At 36.3% G+C, this 18,144-nt stretch overlaps 1 protein-coding gene across 1 annotated transcript in view; it reads right to left on the bottom strand.

Annotated features, from left to right (window-relative positions):
* Positions 1-1,641: 1,641 nt before the first annotated feature.
* LOC145670492 (uncharacterized) overlaps positions 1,642-18,144 on the bottom strand; it is a 34,658-nt gene continuing 18,155 nt past the window's right edge. Inside the window, exon 3 of the mRNA XM_081739219.1 lies at positions 1,642-6,534. Coding sequence (XP_081595345.1) covers positions 4,971-6,534 — 1,564 coding nt within the window. The 3' untranslated portion in view covers positions 1,642-4,970. The remainder of the gene's footprint in view (positions 6,535-18,144) is intronic.

The following is an 18,144-nucleotide window of genomic DNA, read 5'->3' as shown; positions in this document are numbered from 1 at the left end:
CAATATTTGCAGGAGTAGAATAGATTCTCCTTGTCGAGATGTTTTTAAAAAACTTGAAATAATTACTCCTCCCTTAATGCATTTGTTCGATATATATGAAAAAACATGATAGTAAAATTAATGTTAAAAAAAGACGTTCACAGATACAACACAACCGACTAAAGGAGAAATTCACTTGCATACACATAGAACAAATATATAGGTTATAATAAATCAGTCACTCACAGTCAGGTGGTCTAGTATAAATCTACCACCATTATGTATAAAAATTCTGGGATGTATAAATAACTTTGGAATCAAACTTCAAATGTATTTCATAGAACATTGCTTTCACTTTGTTGAAGAGTATGTACTAAACAATTAGTACGGTATGCATAAAAGTAAACGTATAGAAAATAAATTATTGCTTAATCCTAATGTAATAATATTGTATAACTAACATGTCCAATTTCGTTGTTTGACGACGAACGATTGCAGTAAATTAATGATTACGGATTGTGGCGTGGAGCGCTTTCTCACGTACGTTTTTCTTTGCCTATATACAGTCTGAAGCTTTTGGTGCATTCAGATTTCAGAGCTCTCCCATTAGAACGAAACCCAGGATCTTCTACACTGCAGGCTCGCGCACTAACTACTGTACCAGTTGGGAAGGCAATAACTATTTTGTAGCAGTTATTATGATTGTATCTTTGTACACTTGGAAATAATAACGCACTTGTTCATTGGCGTCAATTAAATTATTATCTAGCACATGATTGCAAGGAACCGTCGTTTTCGTGCATTATGCATAGTAGTCTTTAATATTAATCTCTTGCATACTCATTTCGACTTTCACACTTTCAAGTGGTCAGGGAAAATTTTCGCCTGGAAACTTTGTTGATTTGAATTTATCGTCCTGTTCAATAACGACGCTATAGGAGACACAAGCTATATAATTCGAACCAAGCGAGCTGAAATCGTAAATCAACCTTCGGAGTATCGCGGTGAAAACCCGTAAGGTAACCACGTATACAGCCATAAGAATGTTTCCCATTACTAAAAGAGTGAACAATTGGATACTATTTATAAAAAGAAATGATTTTTGTCATTATCCAATGGCACCAGTATTCTCAATCACTATATAAAACATATCACTTCCACTAGAAATAAATATCTACCTCTCCGCTTCGCCAAGCAAAAATAAAACTAGTGTGTCACTATTATATGTGCTATAGCAATCTAAATACTACCAATTAACAACTTGTAAAAATGATAAATTTGATTTTGAATTTAATGTTCTTTTCAGCAGCGACGCTATACGATACAAGGACCTACTGAATAACGTGGAGTCAAAACCCCACGCGTTCCATCCGGGAAGCAAAGCCGGGTCTCCTTCGCCAAAGGCACGTACGCTAACCACTTAGTCACGAAGGAGTTATACTTTCAACAATCGTTTCGTTAGGGTTATGCCATGAATTGTTCCGTTATTCATTGTTAGAGTACAGGCTTTCCTTTATTATTTATCTTTAATTTTATCATCAGCTTCTATCTGAAGTTTACTTAGCAAAACATTCCTCAAATTTAAGACTTCATATGAAACATTTAATATTCTCTCTAAAATACTACAGTTATATATATATATATATATATATATATATATATATATATATATATATATATATATCTTCGAGGATAGGCATCATTTGAATTATGAAGTGGCATGTATATTGATTGATTCTAGTACATTAATTTAACAATTGGTTTAAAATATTTTATTCCAACTGAAGAGGGTACAAAGTCTCAAGATTGATGGCGGAATAAGCAACAAGAACTTTGAGATGGCATTATTCCATCAGCAAATAGTGGACGATTTAGAGACCAGGTCAGACTAAAATTCCTCCCTATTACAGCTCAGTCAATATCAAGTTATTAAAGTTATGGAAAACAATTGCGCGTGTACACGCGCTTAACTTTTAATACATTTACCCGAAAGCATAGTGGAAGTGAAGCTTAGCTCCTCCGTATAGACATTTCTATTACTGCTTTTGGCGAGAATATGTAACTTTTAAGCACAAGCGAAAACGACCTCAAGCCAAATGCAGTCCACATGCAAACTCTGGGAAGTCGATAATGGTTTTAGGTCTATTATTTGGTCGATGTCATTTTCCTGAAATTACTATTTTTCTTTGAAATTTTCCAGTTTCATAACCGGAATCGGGAAAGTGAAATATCTTAATTCGGATATTCCGTACCATTATTAGAAGAAGACGCGATATGATATTCTACACACCATTTTTAGTTATATGCAGTATACAAGTCCAACTACAAATAATCTGCCTCTGCAGAACTATGAATAATTTAACGAGCGACAACGCTACATTTTAGCGTTAAAAGCGTTCGAGTTTTCTCGGAAACTACTCATTAGAATGTACACTTCAGCAAATTATGTTGTTTTCTTATTGTATTTATTAAATAAATTTTTAAATTTAAGCGGCAATCATTACATTGGGTTGAATCATTCACTTTAATAATTAATGTCTTCTTGCTGGTGTCAGAATGACGATTTTCAGTATCGGCCTCGCATTTATAGGTGGCGCGGTTTTCACTCATCGTCAATTTTCGGAATTACAAAACAATATACTTTCTTATGACATTTCCAGAACTATAGATGGATTTTTACACTCATCAGATTACTTCGTTATTCTCAGCGAGGATCATACTGGTAAGTTTACTATGCTTTGTACGAATTCATAAGGAGAGATTACGAGATTCGCATTCAAGTTCAACTACAAGATGCTGTCTCATATAATATTAGTGTTGAAGGAGGCGCTAAAAACAAATCCAGGTTACCAGATTTAGAGAGTGACTGATATGGATCTATCTCGGTGACGTTGTGGTTAACATATTGGCATAATAAGCCAAAAGCTTGGGATTGAAGATTTCAATTTTTTGTTTCAATAGCGTGTGAAATCATCACATATTAAATACGATGCCGACCATCAGATTTTTTCTTTTTAGTTTGACCATGAGATTCACCTTACCAATGACGTAGAGAAAAATTATCAGAACTCTCTCTCCATCTGGCGATACCTTTGATTTAGGCTCATTTCCTTCAGATTTTGAATAATTACATTTTTTGAGATCTTCACTACGATTAGGTACAGCTTGGCTAGGACAAATGAATCCTCTTTGTTTAAGCTAAGAAAAATTGAAACTAACGAATAATTGCATTTTTACAAGCTAAAGACGTGAACATATTTAAAATTAGCCATTACCTGCAGAAACCATTAGTTATCTTTTCTACTACCAAACAGGGAGGTGGAGTACTATTCATTTTACTTCCCTGTCTTACGGTGGTTTGTGAAAGTGAGTCCATATAACACAAGGAAATGTAGTACCTTATATTCTTCATTCGTTGGTAAACTACCTACAATGTGTCTCTTTCCGTTACTGTCTATAGCTATATTGTAACCCTGGTATGGATATTAATGCATTTTTTACATTACGAAATTACTTACCATCTGAGAAATAAGTGTCTAAGAATTTTGCAAAATTAATTACTTCTCCTTGGAAGCTTTTGTCTTTTGATTTTTGAAAGAAGATGAATTTAAAAACATTGGTCGTTGGAATATACCTTAGATAGCTTACTTGTTAACAGCCACAGAAAAAAAATTAGGTTCATCTCCTTAAAATAAGGTTATAGTTTCTGCATTTTCCACACCTGTGCGCTTTTTACGTATATGTAATATCCTGTCCTGTCAAATATTATTTTTGAGTGAAACTATTTCCGCCCTCTTGGCACATGTGAGCATATTTAGCTTTTTTTTGTTGACAAGTGTGATACTAACCAGGGGTTTGAGCAACTCCGTTTTTATGATTTCTGAATTTGTGACGTTTGTCGTCTGTCTGCGTAAACATGAGCGCTGCTAAGTTTGAATTTGCGTTCAATGCCTGTTTGGCACTCTTATTATCTCCGCATACGAGTTTTTGTCTCACCAGTATTAACATGTGTGCTGAGAATCTTGATTTAAGAGCATATCCTTCTTCGCCTTTCCGAATTATTGACATTTTCACCTGTGTATGTAAATATATGCGTTGTAGTCTCGAACTTTGATTAAACTTCATAATTCACTTTTACCAGTTTTGATGTTTTGGACCTGTACGTGCAAAGATGCGTTTCCAAACATGACCTCCGATTAAATGCCTTCAAGCGTTCATAATCATGAGTGGCTTTTTCCTTGTAATTATTTACGTGTATTTTTTGCCACGATTTTCAAGTACACTCTCTTCCGCACTCAAGGCATTTGCGAGACTATACAACAAAATTCGTTAAAATATGATTACAAATTTGACGTTTAGGTAAATCATTTTTCGAATTCTTGACATTGGTAAGGGAAGTTATCAGAGTGAATTAATGTTTGTGATATCAAATATTCATCTTTAAGTAAATCCTTCTTTTGCGCTGTTAACATTTGCTAGCTTTTAAACCTGAATGCATTATCATGTGTGATTTCAGTTTAGCTCTTCGAGTAAATCCTTTCGCGCACTCTTCACATTTGTGATGTTTCGCACCTGAATGCGTGAACATGTGATTTCATAGCTGACTTTTCGGTAAATCTCTTCCCGCGCTCTTCACATGTGTGTGGATTCTCACCAGAATGAATTGATATGTGTGTTACCAAATGTGCCTTTCGAGTAAATCCTCCTCCGCACTCTGCGCATTTGTAAGGTTTTAAACTAGTATGCGTGTACATATGTGATTTCAAACTTGACTTTTGGGTAAATCCCCTTCCACACACCTCGCATTTATACGCTTTCAAACCTAAATGCGTTAACATGTGAAATACTACATACATCAGACCTTCGAGCAAATCCTTGTTTTACAATTTTCGCTCTTGTAAGCTTTTAAACTTGAGTGCGTTAACATGTGTGATTCTAAATGAGACCTTTCAATAAGTATATTTCCACACTCTTCGTACTTGTAAGGTTTTTTACGAGTGAATTAACATGTGATATACCAAACTAGACTTTAAAGTATATCCTTTTCCGCACTCTTCACACTCGTAAGGTTTTTCACCAGAATGCGATAACATGTGTGACACCAATTGAGACTTTTGAGTAAACCCTTTTCCGCACTCTTCACATTTATGATATTTTACTGCTGAATGTATTAAAATGTGTGTTACCAAATGAGCCTTTTGAGTAAACCCTTTTCCGCACTCTTCGCATTTATAAGGTTTTATTACAGAATGTGTTAAAATGTGTGATACCAAATGAGACTTTTGAATAAATCCTTTTCCGCACTGTTCACAATTGTAAGGTTTTTCACCTAAATGCGTTAACATGTGTCTACCCAAATGTGACCTTCGAATAAATCCCTTTCCGCAGTTATTGCATTTGTAAGATCTCACAGCTGAATGCGTTAACGTGTGTGATACCAAATGAGCCTTTTGAGTAAATCCTTTTCCGCACTCTTCGCATTTATGAGGTTTTACTATTGAATGTGTTAAAATGTGTTGTACCAAATGAGACTTTTGAGTAAATCCTTTTCCGCACTCTTCGCATTTATGAGGTTTTACTATTGAGTGTGTTAAAATGTGTTTTACCAAATGAGACTTTTGAGTAAATCCTTTTCCGCACTGCTCACAATTGTGATGTTTTACTCCTGAATGCGTTAGCATGTGTGTTTCCAAATGGGACCTTTGACGAAATCCTTTTCCGCACTTTTTGCATTTGTAAGATCTCACAGCTGAATGCGTTAACGTGTGTAATTCCAAATGAGCCTTTTGAGTAAATCCTTTTCCGCACTCATCGCATTTATGAGGTTTTACTATTGAATGTCTTAAAATGTGTGGTACCAAATTTGACTTTTGAGTAAATCCTTTTCCACACTCTTCGCATTTATGAGGTTTTCTTATTGAGTGTGTTAAAATGTGTGGTACCAGATTAGACTTTTGAGTAAATCCTTTTCCGCACTGTTCACAATTGTAATGTTTTACTTCTGAATGCGTTAACATATGTGTTTCCAAATGTGACCATTGAAGAAATCCTTTTCCGCACTTTTTGCATTTGTAAGACCTCACAGCTGAATGCGTTACCGTGTGTGATACCAAATCTGACTTTCGAGTAAATGTGCAACCGCACTCTTTGCACTTGTGAGGATTTGCATCTAAATGTGTTAACGTGTGTAATTCCAATTGTGACCTTTCAGTAAATCCGTTCAAACATTCGTTGCATTTGTGGTTGTTTTCACCTGTATTTGTTGACATGTGTTCTCCTGAGCTTGAAGATGCATACAACTCATCTCCGCACTGTAGACATTTATGGGATTTTTGAGCTATATGTGTTATATGTAATCCCAGGCAAGATTTTCCAGTAAATACTTCACCGCACTCTGGGCACTTCGGAGGTTCTTCATCTCCATGAATAAACATATGTTTTTCTAAATTTGATTTCCCAAGACATACTTTTGCAGAAATTCCACACGTATAACTTTTCTCACATGTATTTACTACCTTATGTTTTGCCAAACTTGAAGGAGTATGTATACGAAACCTGAAAGAAATTCAACACAAGGAAATAAAGGCGAGACAAATAATATGATACATGAAATAACAAGGTAATCTTCTATGCAAGTACAGCAACTATGGTAGTATGTATAATATTTGATATTGCAATTTACGATAGAGGCCTTCCCAGACATTACTATAGGGTAAGTCAAAACGAAAGAATGTCTAATAGTATTGTGCTATCAAAGTAAATCTGTTAAAAATAAGCAACCATGAACTATGGAGGGTTCACCATATTATTTCTATTCTCGAAACATAATGTACTTTCATTCATCATCGCAAACTGCATCTACGTTCATATACACTACATCGGACTTAAATACCTACCAAGCTACACATATTACAGTGGGAACTGAAGATTTAATTTCTGTTAGCGAGAATTGATGTACGAAGAACCGGGAGATGTTTATCACTGATATTACTATTTGTGCTAGACAATTTACTAATTACGGGTCCTTGTTGCCATTCCAACTATCAGAAACTATTGCTCAAGTGTAAATAAAACAAGAGAAAACTATAGTAATTATTGAATGTTTTTACAAAATACGTCCTTTGAAGCAGTATTCCAATATATTTTTTTAGCATCCAAAGAAAATTTTGAGATAAAAATTTTAATCCACGTTACAACCTTTACGTGTGCTAAAATACACCTACATAGTGATATTTTAGTACCTTTCAGGTAAAACTTTCTCGGAAACAAGTACCTGACTTTATGGTGATAAAATTCAGCTCTAATATAATGAAGATACACATCGTCACGTTCGTGTCACTTGATTACAGTTAGAGCCTTCCAGATTTACTAACCTTTTAATCTTGTAAAACACAGAAATAACTCTTTGGAGGGATTTGGCTTAAGGGCGAGAACAATTCTGTAATTAGATGATGTAATGAAATGATATGAAATGTTTCAGTTTTACGTCCCACGAGTATGCCAGCTAGGCTAAAGGAGACGGTGATGATGAGAAATGAATTAAGTGGTGGAATGATGAAAGTGGGAGAAAACGGGAGAACGCCGAGAACATCCACGCACACGGTGTTTGTAAATCACAAAGTTCACTTGGCATGAGCAGGCTTTGAACCCGGGAGCCCACACACCAGACGTGACCGCTCTATCAGTGAGCACCGCAGCCCTGATGAAATGAATCCGACGAAAAAATCTATACTGTCTCTGCAACACTGCTATTGCAGGGTGTGTCAAACTGGTGTTATATACATGGGGAAAGACTTCATGTTTATTGTTTATTATTTTAAATGTTAAAAGGGGGTGTTAAAATCAAAGCTCCATATTTTATTTCTAAAAAAGAGTTATATACTACATTAAAGTTCAGGCAGATAAAAGGTTTGAATTAAGTTTTCTAGTATATTGAGAACTTTCAACGGGATTTATATAATGTTACTTCCATTGAAATAGGAATCAAAGGAAAGCAAGATGATTTAAAATGTACATAAAAAAATAGTAAACTCGTGAGTCTTTCTGTCATTATTTGCCTCTGAGCTTGTCGTCTGTCCCATGCGGCAGAGTTTTGGTAAATACGATATTTAAGACGAAAAACAACAATCAGCATATTTCTTCCAGTACGTAAACTACACATCTAGCTTGGCTGACATTAGCATAAATAACGGCTGATTCACTCAAAATTAGATTTTACGCTGCATTTATCACTGGTCCTCAGCAGGTTCTTTTCTTCCTTTCACTTAAGTTACTTCATTAGAATGGGAATAGTACGGCTAACAGAACGGATGTAAATTTTTCGCAAATTATGGTACCTAAGGAGAATATATATAAAATTACCTTATGATATAATATTAATATATAACGTATAGACATGGATCATTAAATCATCTAATGGAGTTTACTTTTCAGTTTTGCTAGCATACAAGAAATTTTAGGATTATTAGGTTTTCATACTTCATGAAACGCCATTCAGCTGAGAACTCATACATCTTCAACACAAAATATTCCTTTGGGATGTGCCAAGATATAATTCGTAGGGTTATTTATTTCGTCATATATGGAGGGACCGTTTCCGTCGCTTGTCGACCCGCTCTAGTCATGAGTGATCGACCAGTATATGATTTAACTTGCTCCCGTTTCCTCCAGCATCTCTGATTAAATGCTTCGAATTTTACCATCGTAGTACTCATCATGTCCATTCTCGTTTCAATGCTATGCTGTGAAGATGAATTTTCTTTATTCATATATGGGTCCATAAATTATTGTTAACTTTTAAGGTTGTATTATCTGTATTGCAAACTATAACACTTTTCACTGTAATAGATTAATTTACGTGGTTGCCCATTGTTCTTAACATCTATTATTTACAAATTCCTGAGGATGTAAACAAACTTATAATATTGCACGGTTACTCATCTTGATCGTCAATTTTACTTCGTGATAAATGATGTAGTGGTGCAGCCTAAGAATTTTATTGAACAGGGTAATTAATGAGAAAATTGTAAGAAAACGACTAAATATATGTACACTGAATTATAAGTATGTAATAAATGTGCTATAATGAAGAATAACGTATGATGTTAAATACTTTGACCAATGTAAATAAAGGGTCTTGTTACCTGCCCCGATCGGCTACATTTGTTGCCATAATTTCGTAAAATCGACGAATATAAATGTAAATTTGGAGTATGTGGCTATATAATTAAATAACATCTTTGTTTAGAATGTGGTTGATTTACATATGTATATTATCTCCTTTGTATTATATCCTTAATCGCATGATGGAAGGAACAAAGCAGGTTATCGTAACTCAAAGCTAACTTCAAGTATATCCGTAATCCTATGAACCTGGAATCTCACTCGCATCCCAATTCCCTAGTCATACGTTAATTAATGGTATTCGTAGTACAATACAAAGTATCCTTATATATTATAGAGAACACCCGACGAATTCGTGAAATTTTCTTGCCTTAAACTGTAAAAATATGATTACAATGTGAGACACAAGTGATGTTAATTCGACAAAATAACAAACTAAATAATGAGACTCATCATCCAATTGAATTGATTTGAGTGACAGAAATTTAAGGTTATTTCCTTCTTACTTTAAGACCAGATATAGTGATGTAGATATTTATATACATCGATATGTGAGTAATTATGTAGACTAAATATTTGTTAGTCACAAATAGATAGGTATTAAATTATACTTTTACACAAATAAAAATTAATTACGTGCATGAATGCCAAATAGGTGAAATATAGACACGGGACATAAAAAATATATATACGAAACAATGAGGAAAATGACTCGTTTTAAAAAGAAATTTTGAATCTATTAATATGCGAGATATGACTCAATATTACTGATGTTAAATCGAAGAAAAAATATTTTTCTTTCACCTTTGAAATTTGACTGATATAACCTAATATTCTATGTATAATGATTTACCTATATGATACTTATTTGCATGTAACTAATATCTTTGCTTGCATTCATTGTTAATATGTGTAATAAATGTTACGAAATTGTAACTGGGAGATTTTCTTCTAAGTAAATTTTACCATATTTACTCGCAACAATACATTGTCCAGTATGTGCGTGTGTGTCGGAATCAGTAATAACGGTAGTTTTAAGTTATAAATTCTAAAGTGATTATAAAGGAATAATGCTTATTATGTATGTGTATTACTGTAACATGTGTATATCTGATTCATGACCGAGGTCATGAAGGCAACTAATACGAAAGTATTTCAAATCGGCTCTGAAAGGCAAGCCGAAACAGCGGAATAAGCTGGGCATAATAACAGTTTCTTTCAAGTTTCCAGAACTCCGATCTGTAGAAAATATGTGCATCATTTGAAATATTTAACTTTCTTTGGTTAACTCAAAAGATAATGATCGATCTGGACCATTTAAAACCGGTTACTGGATGAAATGTATTTAATGCTTAGAAACAAGAAAGGATTAAATTAGTACTTATCATCCGGGCAGGGTCAGAGTAACTCTAACTTGTGCAGTTACCTGGAGCCAGGTCAGAGTCGTCTGAGCGAACATGTGTCTGATCAAAAACATTTGAGAATTGATTCTCAAGTAATAAAATTTGGATATTGTAAATATTTTGGTCGAGTCAATAATGATAAGTTAAAACGCCAAAGTGTACAATAGTGCTTTCTCGCTAAAGTTCAAGTGAGAAGGAGAATAGGTGTTTTGCACGGTGGCCCTTTTCTCAAGGCAGTCTCAAAGGCACTTGCCGGTTCGTTGAGTCTCGAAGGATACCCCGGCTCCCTTCCCTCTAAAACGGATATGGTATCTTTGTAATTCTCATCCTTACTCTGTTCCCTTGCGATATTGGCTAAAGGCTCGTTATCTCCTGCTTCTACAGTATTAACTTGGAGGCTATTTGATTTAACAGCATAGTAGTCCTCCCCTTTTTCTTCGTCATTTTCTTCTTTTTCACCTTCTTTCTTAATATCTTGGGTCTGTTCTAGCCTACTGATTATATCTGCTGGATGTTTCGAACCAGGCAAATATTGTATATCAAAATCATAATCAGCTAAAAATAGCTTATATCTTCATGAATTTACTATCGCCATAGACGCGGATTTTTAGCGAATCGTCGAAGTGAGCAAGTAATGGAGCGTTTAGTATCTCTTCTTTCATTAGTTCAAAGAGAACATCGTCATCTTCCGTCCATTTAAATTTAGATTTCGATGCTAATACTTGCTGGAAAGGCTCAATTTTTAACGTAAAATCTTTAATGTGGGCGCTAAGATATGAACATAGGCCGATAAAGCTTACGAGAATCCGCCTTGTAGTCGGTCTCTTAAAATTTCATATCTTCCTAGCTATCTTTGGAGATATTTTAATGGATTCCCTACAAACAAGGTGTCCTAATACGTTAAGTTCCTTATAGCCCATACGTGTCTTTTTGAGTGATGCTCGAAAATCGTGTTTCCTAAGTCTCTGGAATAATAACTCTAAATCCTGGAAGTCGTGTGGAAAATTATACGAACTAGTAACAAGATCGTCGGCAAAATTTGTAATTCCATGTGGTAGTCCCTCCAAAATCATTCTCGTGGCCACACTGAGACTTTTAGAACTTGTTTTATGCCCCATTGTGCACCTCAAAAATTCATCTGATTTTCTATTGTGATTGAGCTCGAAAGTCATGTATTTACGGCTCTTCGGCTGCAACAAAATCTGGAAGTAGGAATTGAAATGATCGACGGTTGTTATGAAAGTTTTCCCCATTATAGAGCTTACAACGTCCTTTGTTGATTAAAATAGCGCTGACAAGTACTTGGAGTAACTTATGTTTCTGCAGATTGAGAACTATTCGAAATTCCTTCGTATTACGCTTCTTGAGCACCAGAAGTAGAGAGGCGAATTCGTTACTCTCTGTGGGGCTGATTATGTTTGCCTTGATAAGGTCTTGAATTTGTTTATCTACTTGACTTCTAATATTTAATGGGATGTGTGGGGAGCTGTCGTGGAACACGGCAGACTTAGAAATTCAGATTTTATGAACGTATCCCCTAAAATATCGCAGGGGATACGTTCATTAGGGGCATATGTAAAAGCGTCACTATATTTAAATAACAAGTCATAAACTGCTTGTTTTTGTTTTCGGTCCAGGTCGGGGTTGACGTCAAAGAGCTCTTTATTGAAAAGTGTTTTTCTGTATTTTAAACGTTCTTCTGTTTCTCCTTTTTTCTTAAATTTATGTGCTTTTTCACAAATCTGGTTCTTCTAGGGCGTTAAAGGAGATTTCGTGCCCTTTCCTAAGAGCCACCACTTGCGTGTTCCTCTTTATAGTTACGCTTTTGCCATTTGGATTTGAAATTAAAATTATCATTTTGCTTGTTTCTATCCTTTGAAGGAGGGCATTTAAGCTATACATCTCGCGTAATCCAGGAAGCAGTGATACATATAAATATTCTCTGTCAGCTATTCTTTTCTTTCCTTCTACTTGTACATATGTATGCGATCTTGAAGGCAAAGTTATTTTCTTAGCCACGTATAAACAATTGTGGTCTGTCTGCGATACTGTCTGAGTCGTTGAAGCTGACAATGTATTCTCTGTGCTTTGAACTGGTAAATGCGGTTTCTTCGAAATCGATGGTGGAATATGAACGTTGGAGAAAGTCGTTTCCTATAATTATTGGCATAATCTTGTCGACTACTCTGAAGTAATGGGTGAATGTTGTTTGACCTATTTTAAATTTTATTAATGCCATTTGGTTTAAATGCATGTTATTCCCTGAAATTTTATTTATTATTCTCTGAAATGGAATTATACTTGTCTCAGGGGGAACGGCCTAAGCTGGCTAGAGGGAAACAGTACTTCCTGTGTCAATTGTCGCTTTTTGAAGGCGTAATTTAGTTTTAATTGTTAAATAGAACCTGTTATTTTCGTCCTATAATGGAATGTTTTCCCGTCTTTCTGCCAATTGTCCTGATTGTTCGTTTATTACAGGAATTTCGTAGTTTTTCCCAGTTTCTCTTAGGTCTCTTCGTTCCGTGTGATCATAACTGTCGGCCCCCTTGTGAAGGGTCTGCCTTATTCGTTTTTTTGACGCTTGTAGCCGTTAGATGCCCCATTCCTGCTTCCGGCATATTGCGCACAACAAAATTTGATCCTCCGTAGCGTGGTGATTGTTCATCCCGTTGTTATTATTCCTCCCCCTGTTTCCTTGTTTTCTATTCCTCGGATGGCTTTTGTAATTCGTCTTGGCTATCACCAGCGCCAATTCTGCCATTTTATTGGCCAAGGTGGAAAGGTCAGTTTGTGGAGGATTTTGCTCTTGGTTTGGAACTGTCTTAGGTTCCTGACTTGAGGTTTGAAATTCTTGAGGGTTGGGTTGAGGAATTGCATTGGAAGGATTGCTTTGTTGTTGACATCCAGGTATACAACTCTTCGTGGTGTAACAGGTTCCATTTGTACAGGATAGGTATGCTGATATAACTGTTGTCCATGATATATTGACTTTGGCTCGACTGATAGGCCATAGGATGTATTCTGCAGGTTAGGTATATTGTTCTGGCCGTATAACATATATAATTTTTGTGATAGCTCTGCGTGTTCTCTTTTCCTTGAAAGGTCATTAGCGGCCTCTAGTATGTTTAATTTATTCTGTACCTCTTCTACTCTTGCAAACCTTTCTAATGCTATCTTATTAAGGAAATCCATCTGCAACCCCAAGGATAAATGATGGATCTTTTGTTTTTCAGTCGCTTCCGGTATTAACTACCTTATTGCTCGAAGCTTACATAGAAAGTATGAGTCTATTAGCTTGTCCATTTCCTGTTGTATCTGGAACAATTCCTGTTCTGCATTATACGATGGGACCTTTCGCCTAGATAAAGCTACTAACTTAGATTTTAGATTGTCATAAGTCATTGTATCAAATTGATATTGATTTTTAAGCTGTAATACGAGATGTAAGGCTGTTTCTTGTAAATATATTGGTAGAGTTTCCTTTTTCTTAGCCGGTGACCATGACTGCATTGCTGCCATATGGTCCAATAGCATAAAAAGCCTGTACATATCCTCGTGTACGTGTCTGCATACTTCGTTAAGTGTGGTATACTAAAGGATAAATTGAATGCACTCTCTGTCATATTCGTGTTATTCTCTCCTGATCTATATGTGTGTTTACCCGATTTAGTTTCCGGCATAAAGAAAATAGGCCAGGCAACAAATGAAAAATAGGAGAAAAAAATCGTGTAGTTCTGAAATTTGGCACAATTGTTGGGGGAAGTGTCTTAAACAACATACTAAAAGTCCCCGTGGGTGAGGGGTCGGCAACAGGGTGGGGGAGGGATTTAATCCTTTTAACGATGGGATTTTTCCAGGAGTTTCGAAAGTCTTTGTTAAGTAGCTACTGCGTCAGCACTACTCACCCTAATTGCATGATTAGTACGTCATTCTCTTCAAAACAAGGCAATCTGCTAAATGGAACCTTGTCCATGGCCCTATTACATACACAGAGAGGGAAATTTGTAAAAAAAATCGGGAAAATTTCTTTAAAAATCCCTTTGTAGAAGTTTAGGGCCTTCTAGAGCGGCCCTTGGTAAGAACACGCGGCCTTAATGTACCCTAGAAAATACATTAGGGTATTGATGATAGTTTTGCATAATACCATTCCCATATATTTGATATTCACCTGGGAAAAATATTTCCCTATCCTATTTGATTATATACGAACAAGGGGAAAAAATAGGGTCTAAACTTTCTGGACAAGGTACTTTTTATTCGAATTGTATGGTTAGTATGTCGTTCTCTTTAGAATAAAGAAAGCTTTCAAACGCAATATTGTCCATGCTTCTATGACTATGCTAAAAGGGAAATTTGGGGAAATTTGGAAAATTATCTGAAAGTGACTTTCTGGACACTTGGGGCCTTTCAGAGCACCCCAGGAGAAAGTACACGACACAAATGTACCATGAAAAATACTTTTGGGTATTTTTGTGATATAAAGTGACGTGGGAAAATATTTCCCCATCCTGTTTGAAAGTACAAAACACACAAATATATAGTAAATACATCAGTACACTTTATTAAATATATGAGTAGTGGGTTAGGTTAAAATGTCTTCAGCAACATACTAATAGTTCTCGTGGAAGGAGCAGTCCAGGCAACAAAAAGACAGTTTATATAATACACAAAATATAGAATTGAACAATTACATTAGGTAACATGAACAGGCTCTCAGAATAAATGTTAATTTGTCCATTTAACATGTTATGTACATAAACCATTGTGACACCATATAATTAAAACTCAACTTCTTCTGAGACATGATCAAGTTCGAAATCATCTCCTAAACGTACACCGTTAGTGCACGTACCGTGACGGATACCATAAACAGATGAGCATACCAGCTTTCCGGCACTTACATTTTTTACCACATACAGTTGTCGTATAGTAACAAAATATGGATTTTAGAATTTTGTCTGGGGCTACCGGGTCGTTTGTTGTCACTGGGAATAGGGATCCATTCTCTCCACGGGCCCATCCCCACTGATCAGGAGGTAAGTTGTTACCAAGCCATTACTGTATCTGTAGGTACACTCTAAACGAATGTTGCTCCGCCGCGCCTTTAGTTGGAGGAAGTGAAGGGAGGTCAGTTTTGATTTTGGTTGATGATTTAAGGATTACTGACTGTCGGTGATGATTCAAATCATGTTTGTTAGCAGCGGCTTTGTATAGAGAGAGGAACATCTTCTCGCCGGCTTGTGATGCACCATCTAATGTCGATGAGGAGTTATAAAAGATGTCAGCAATGTCTTTTACCTGACTCGATTGATTTTTGAACAATGAAACCATTGTTGCTTTGCTTTTTTTGTAAATAACTGACGTGGTGTCGCATCCACTGAATGCGTGGAGGAGGAGGATACTTTGTGAAAAAGGAAGTTCTTGCAGTTTTCTCGTCGAAAATAATTTAGTTTCTACTTTTCCCCTCCCAGGCTTCATGAAGTAAATGTTGTTCTCTGGTGGTGTCAAAGCAACCAGTAGAACGATTAAGTCCACATCTTTCCCTATTATGGTAACAGTAGGATGAGAAGTTGCTTTCTCTAACCCATATCTCACAATTGTAGTATCAGCATCCGCTGTAGCGACTTTTGTTTGAACTCCTCTTGTAGCCATTGTTTGTGTAAGTAAGTAAATAAGTTTAGTCTTATTCTTTTCATTTGCAAGAAAATCCTTTTTAATCGTGACATTTACGTTCAGATCACAATTTACATCAACTGAAGTTTTTGTTGTGCCTCTTCGCTTCTGTTCTGCGCGCTTCGTACTGTTGACATCGCCGTAGCCATCAAAGATCACAGTGCAGTTTTCACCATGATGATTGACCAGATAGGCCATATACTGGTCACAAATGGACGAAAAACTGCTGCCAACATCCCATTTTACACGGTGGAGGAGGAAGCCACCGTCTACAACATTGGCACTCATTTTGATGTTTATAGTTGTATCACACTCTACATGAAGTACACTGTAAAGAGATGATTTCTTTGACTTCCTCATTCCACCTTCATTAAAGAGAGCTGGTGGGAATGGGGATAATTCATATTGTAAAAGATCCGCAACATCCTCATCAATCTTTTTGGCAATCATAGCTCTTTGGAAGATCATTAGAGGGTCAACGACCATTGTCTCATTGTTCAACTTGATCGCATTGTTCACAGAGGCCAGTGACATCACTACATTCTTTTTTGATTGTTTTATGATACCAAAGTTACTTCCAATAAAACTTTTCATGGTTTCCAACTTTTAGTGCTTGGTGACAATTTGTTTTGGAGTTTCCGATGATACCTGTCGACAGTGACATCAGCGAAGCCAATTTGGGAAAAGGGGGATGGTTACTGAATCACTCATAAACTTTTAGACAGTCCTGCTCATCTTTGTTTTGTCGTGATGCACGTAAATCAACATGCTGCTCTCCACTTGAAAAAATTGTTCCAGCAAATTCCTCCAATGAAGAACAGATGGCAGAAGCTGCAGGTGACCCACCAACCCACTTTGCTAACACAGAATCGCTAATTCCTCTTCCTCGTGTCAGTCCGCCAGAGTTTTTCATGGAGCACATGAGTGTCTGCTCAATAACCATGTCAGACCAAACTCCTGCCCATGGTGAACCACTTCTATTTATAATAAAATATCCCTTTTCTATATAAAGTCTTCTAACACATCTGGATGGTTAGTTGCCAATTCAGGCATATCTTGCACGTAAAGATGGGCGCATTTTGCATACTGAAAGTGGTCACTTGCATGAAGAACGGAATCATTTGCTGGACACACGACAAATGGCTATTCCAGTCACCACAACGTTCCGCAACAATGAACTTCTTCATTAAGGAAACCATATGTACCCATACTGCACCCATAAAGCTGCAGTAGGTTCCTTTTTATTAACACGATCAAGCTCGTTTTTTAGTTTGTTTTTAAGTGAAGTCAGGTGAGCATTCTTGCTGAGTTCATCCAAAGTTAGTTGTTCTACAGTGCACAATGTGTTGATGATCATCTGCTCTTCTGATGAAACACTGGCACCATCCAGAATAATTCGAGCCAAGCAGCCTGTACAAGTAAATGCTGGCTGGGTTCAAATATATTAGACGGAATGGGATTTAATATGTTCAAATCCTGAACAACAATTTTATGTAACGCGTTCTTTTTCACATTTTCAAATATCAGCAGTTTCACAAGACCTAGTTTTCCTACCTCGTCAGCAGAAGGAGATAATTTCAGCCTTTTGATCTTGTTTGTAGGAGGAAGAGCCCGAGCTGGTGTGATACATTTGATACCTCCCATGCTGTGGAAAGTATTCAAACCATCAAGGGTGGCAACATTAAAATCTGCATTGTCAAAAATATACTGACAGAATGTTCCTGTAGGAATGGGTTGTGTAGAATTGTAGATGGTCGACAGTTCCAATTGCTGGACATCATGATATGATGCACAGAATCCCAAGCCTGCAAGCAGATTCACCAAGTTTCTCGATCCAAACTTTCTGTGAATGAACAGAGCGATGCTATGCAGGATTGGAGATGGAAACGATCGAGGTCTAATACTTGAGATGATGGCATGGGAGATGGCTGTTAACTTCTTCGTCACTTTCTCTTTATCCTTTCTT

The sequence above is a fragment of the Thermobia domestica genome, chromosome 14 (genome assembly GCF_964235325.1).
Source record: "Thermobia domestica chromosome 14, izTheDome1.hap1.1, whole genome shotgun sequence".
Taxonomy (NCBI): domain Eukaryota; kingdom Metazoa; phylum Arthropoda; class Insecta; order Zygentoma; family Lepismatidae; genus Thermobia; species Thermobia domestica.
This window is presented reverse-complemented; position numbering and strand designations above follow the sequence as displayed.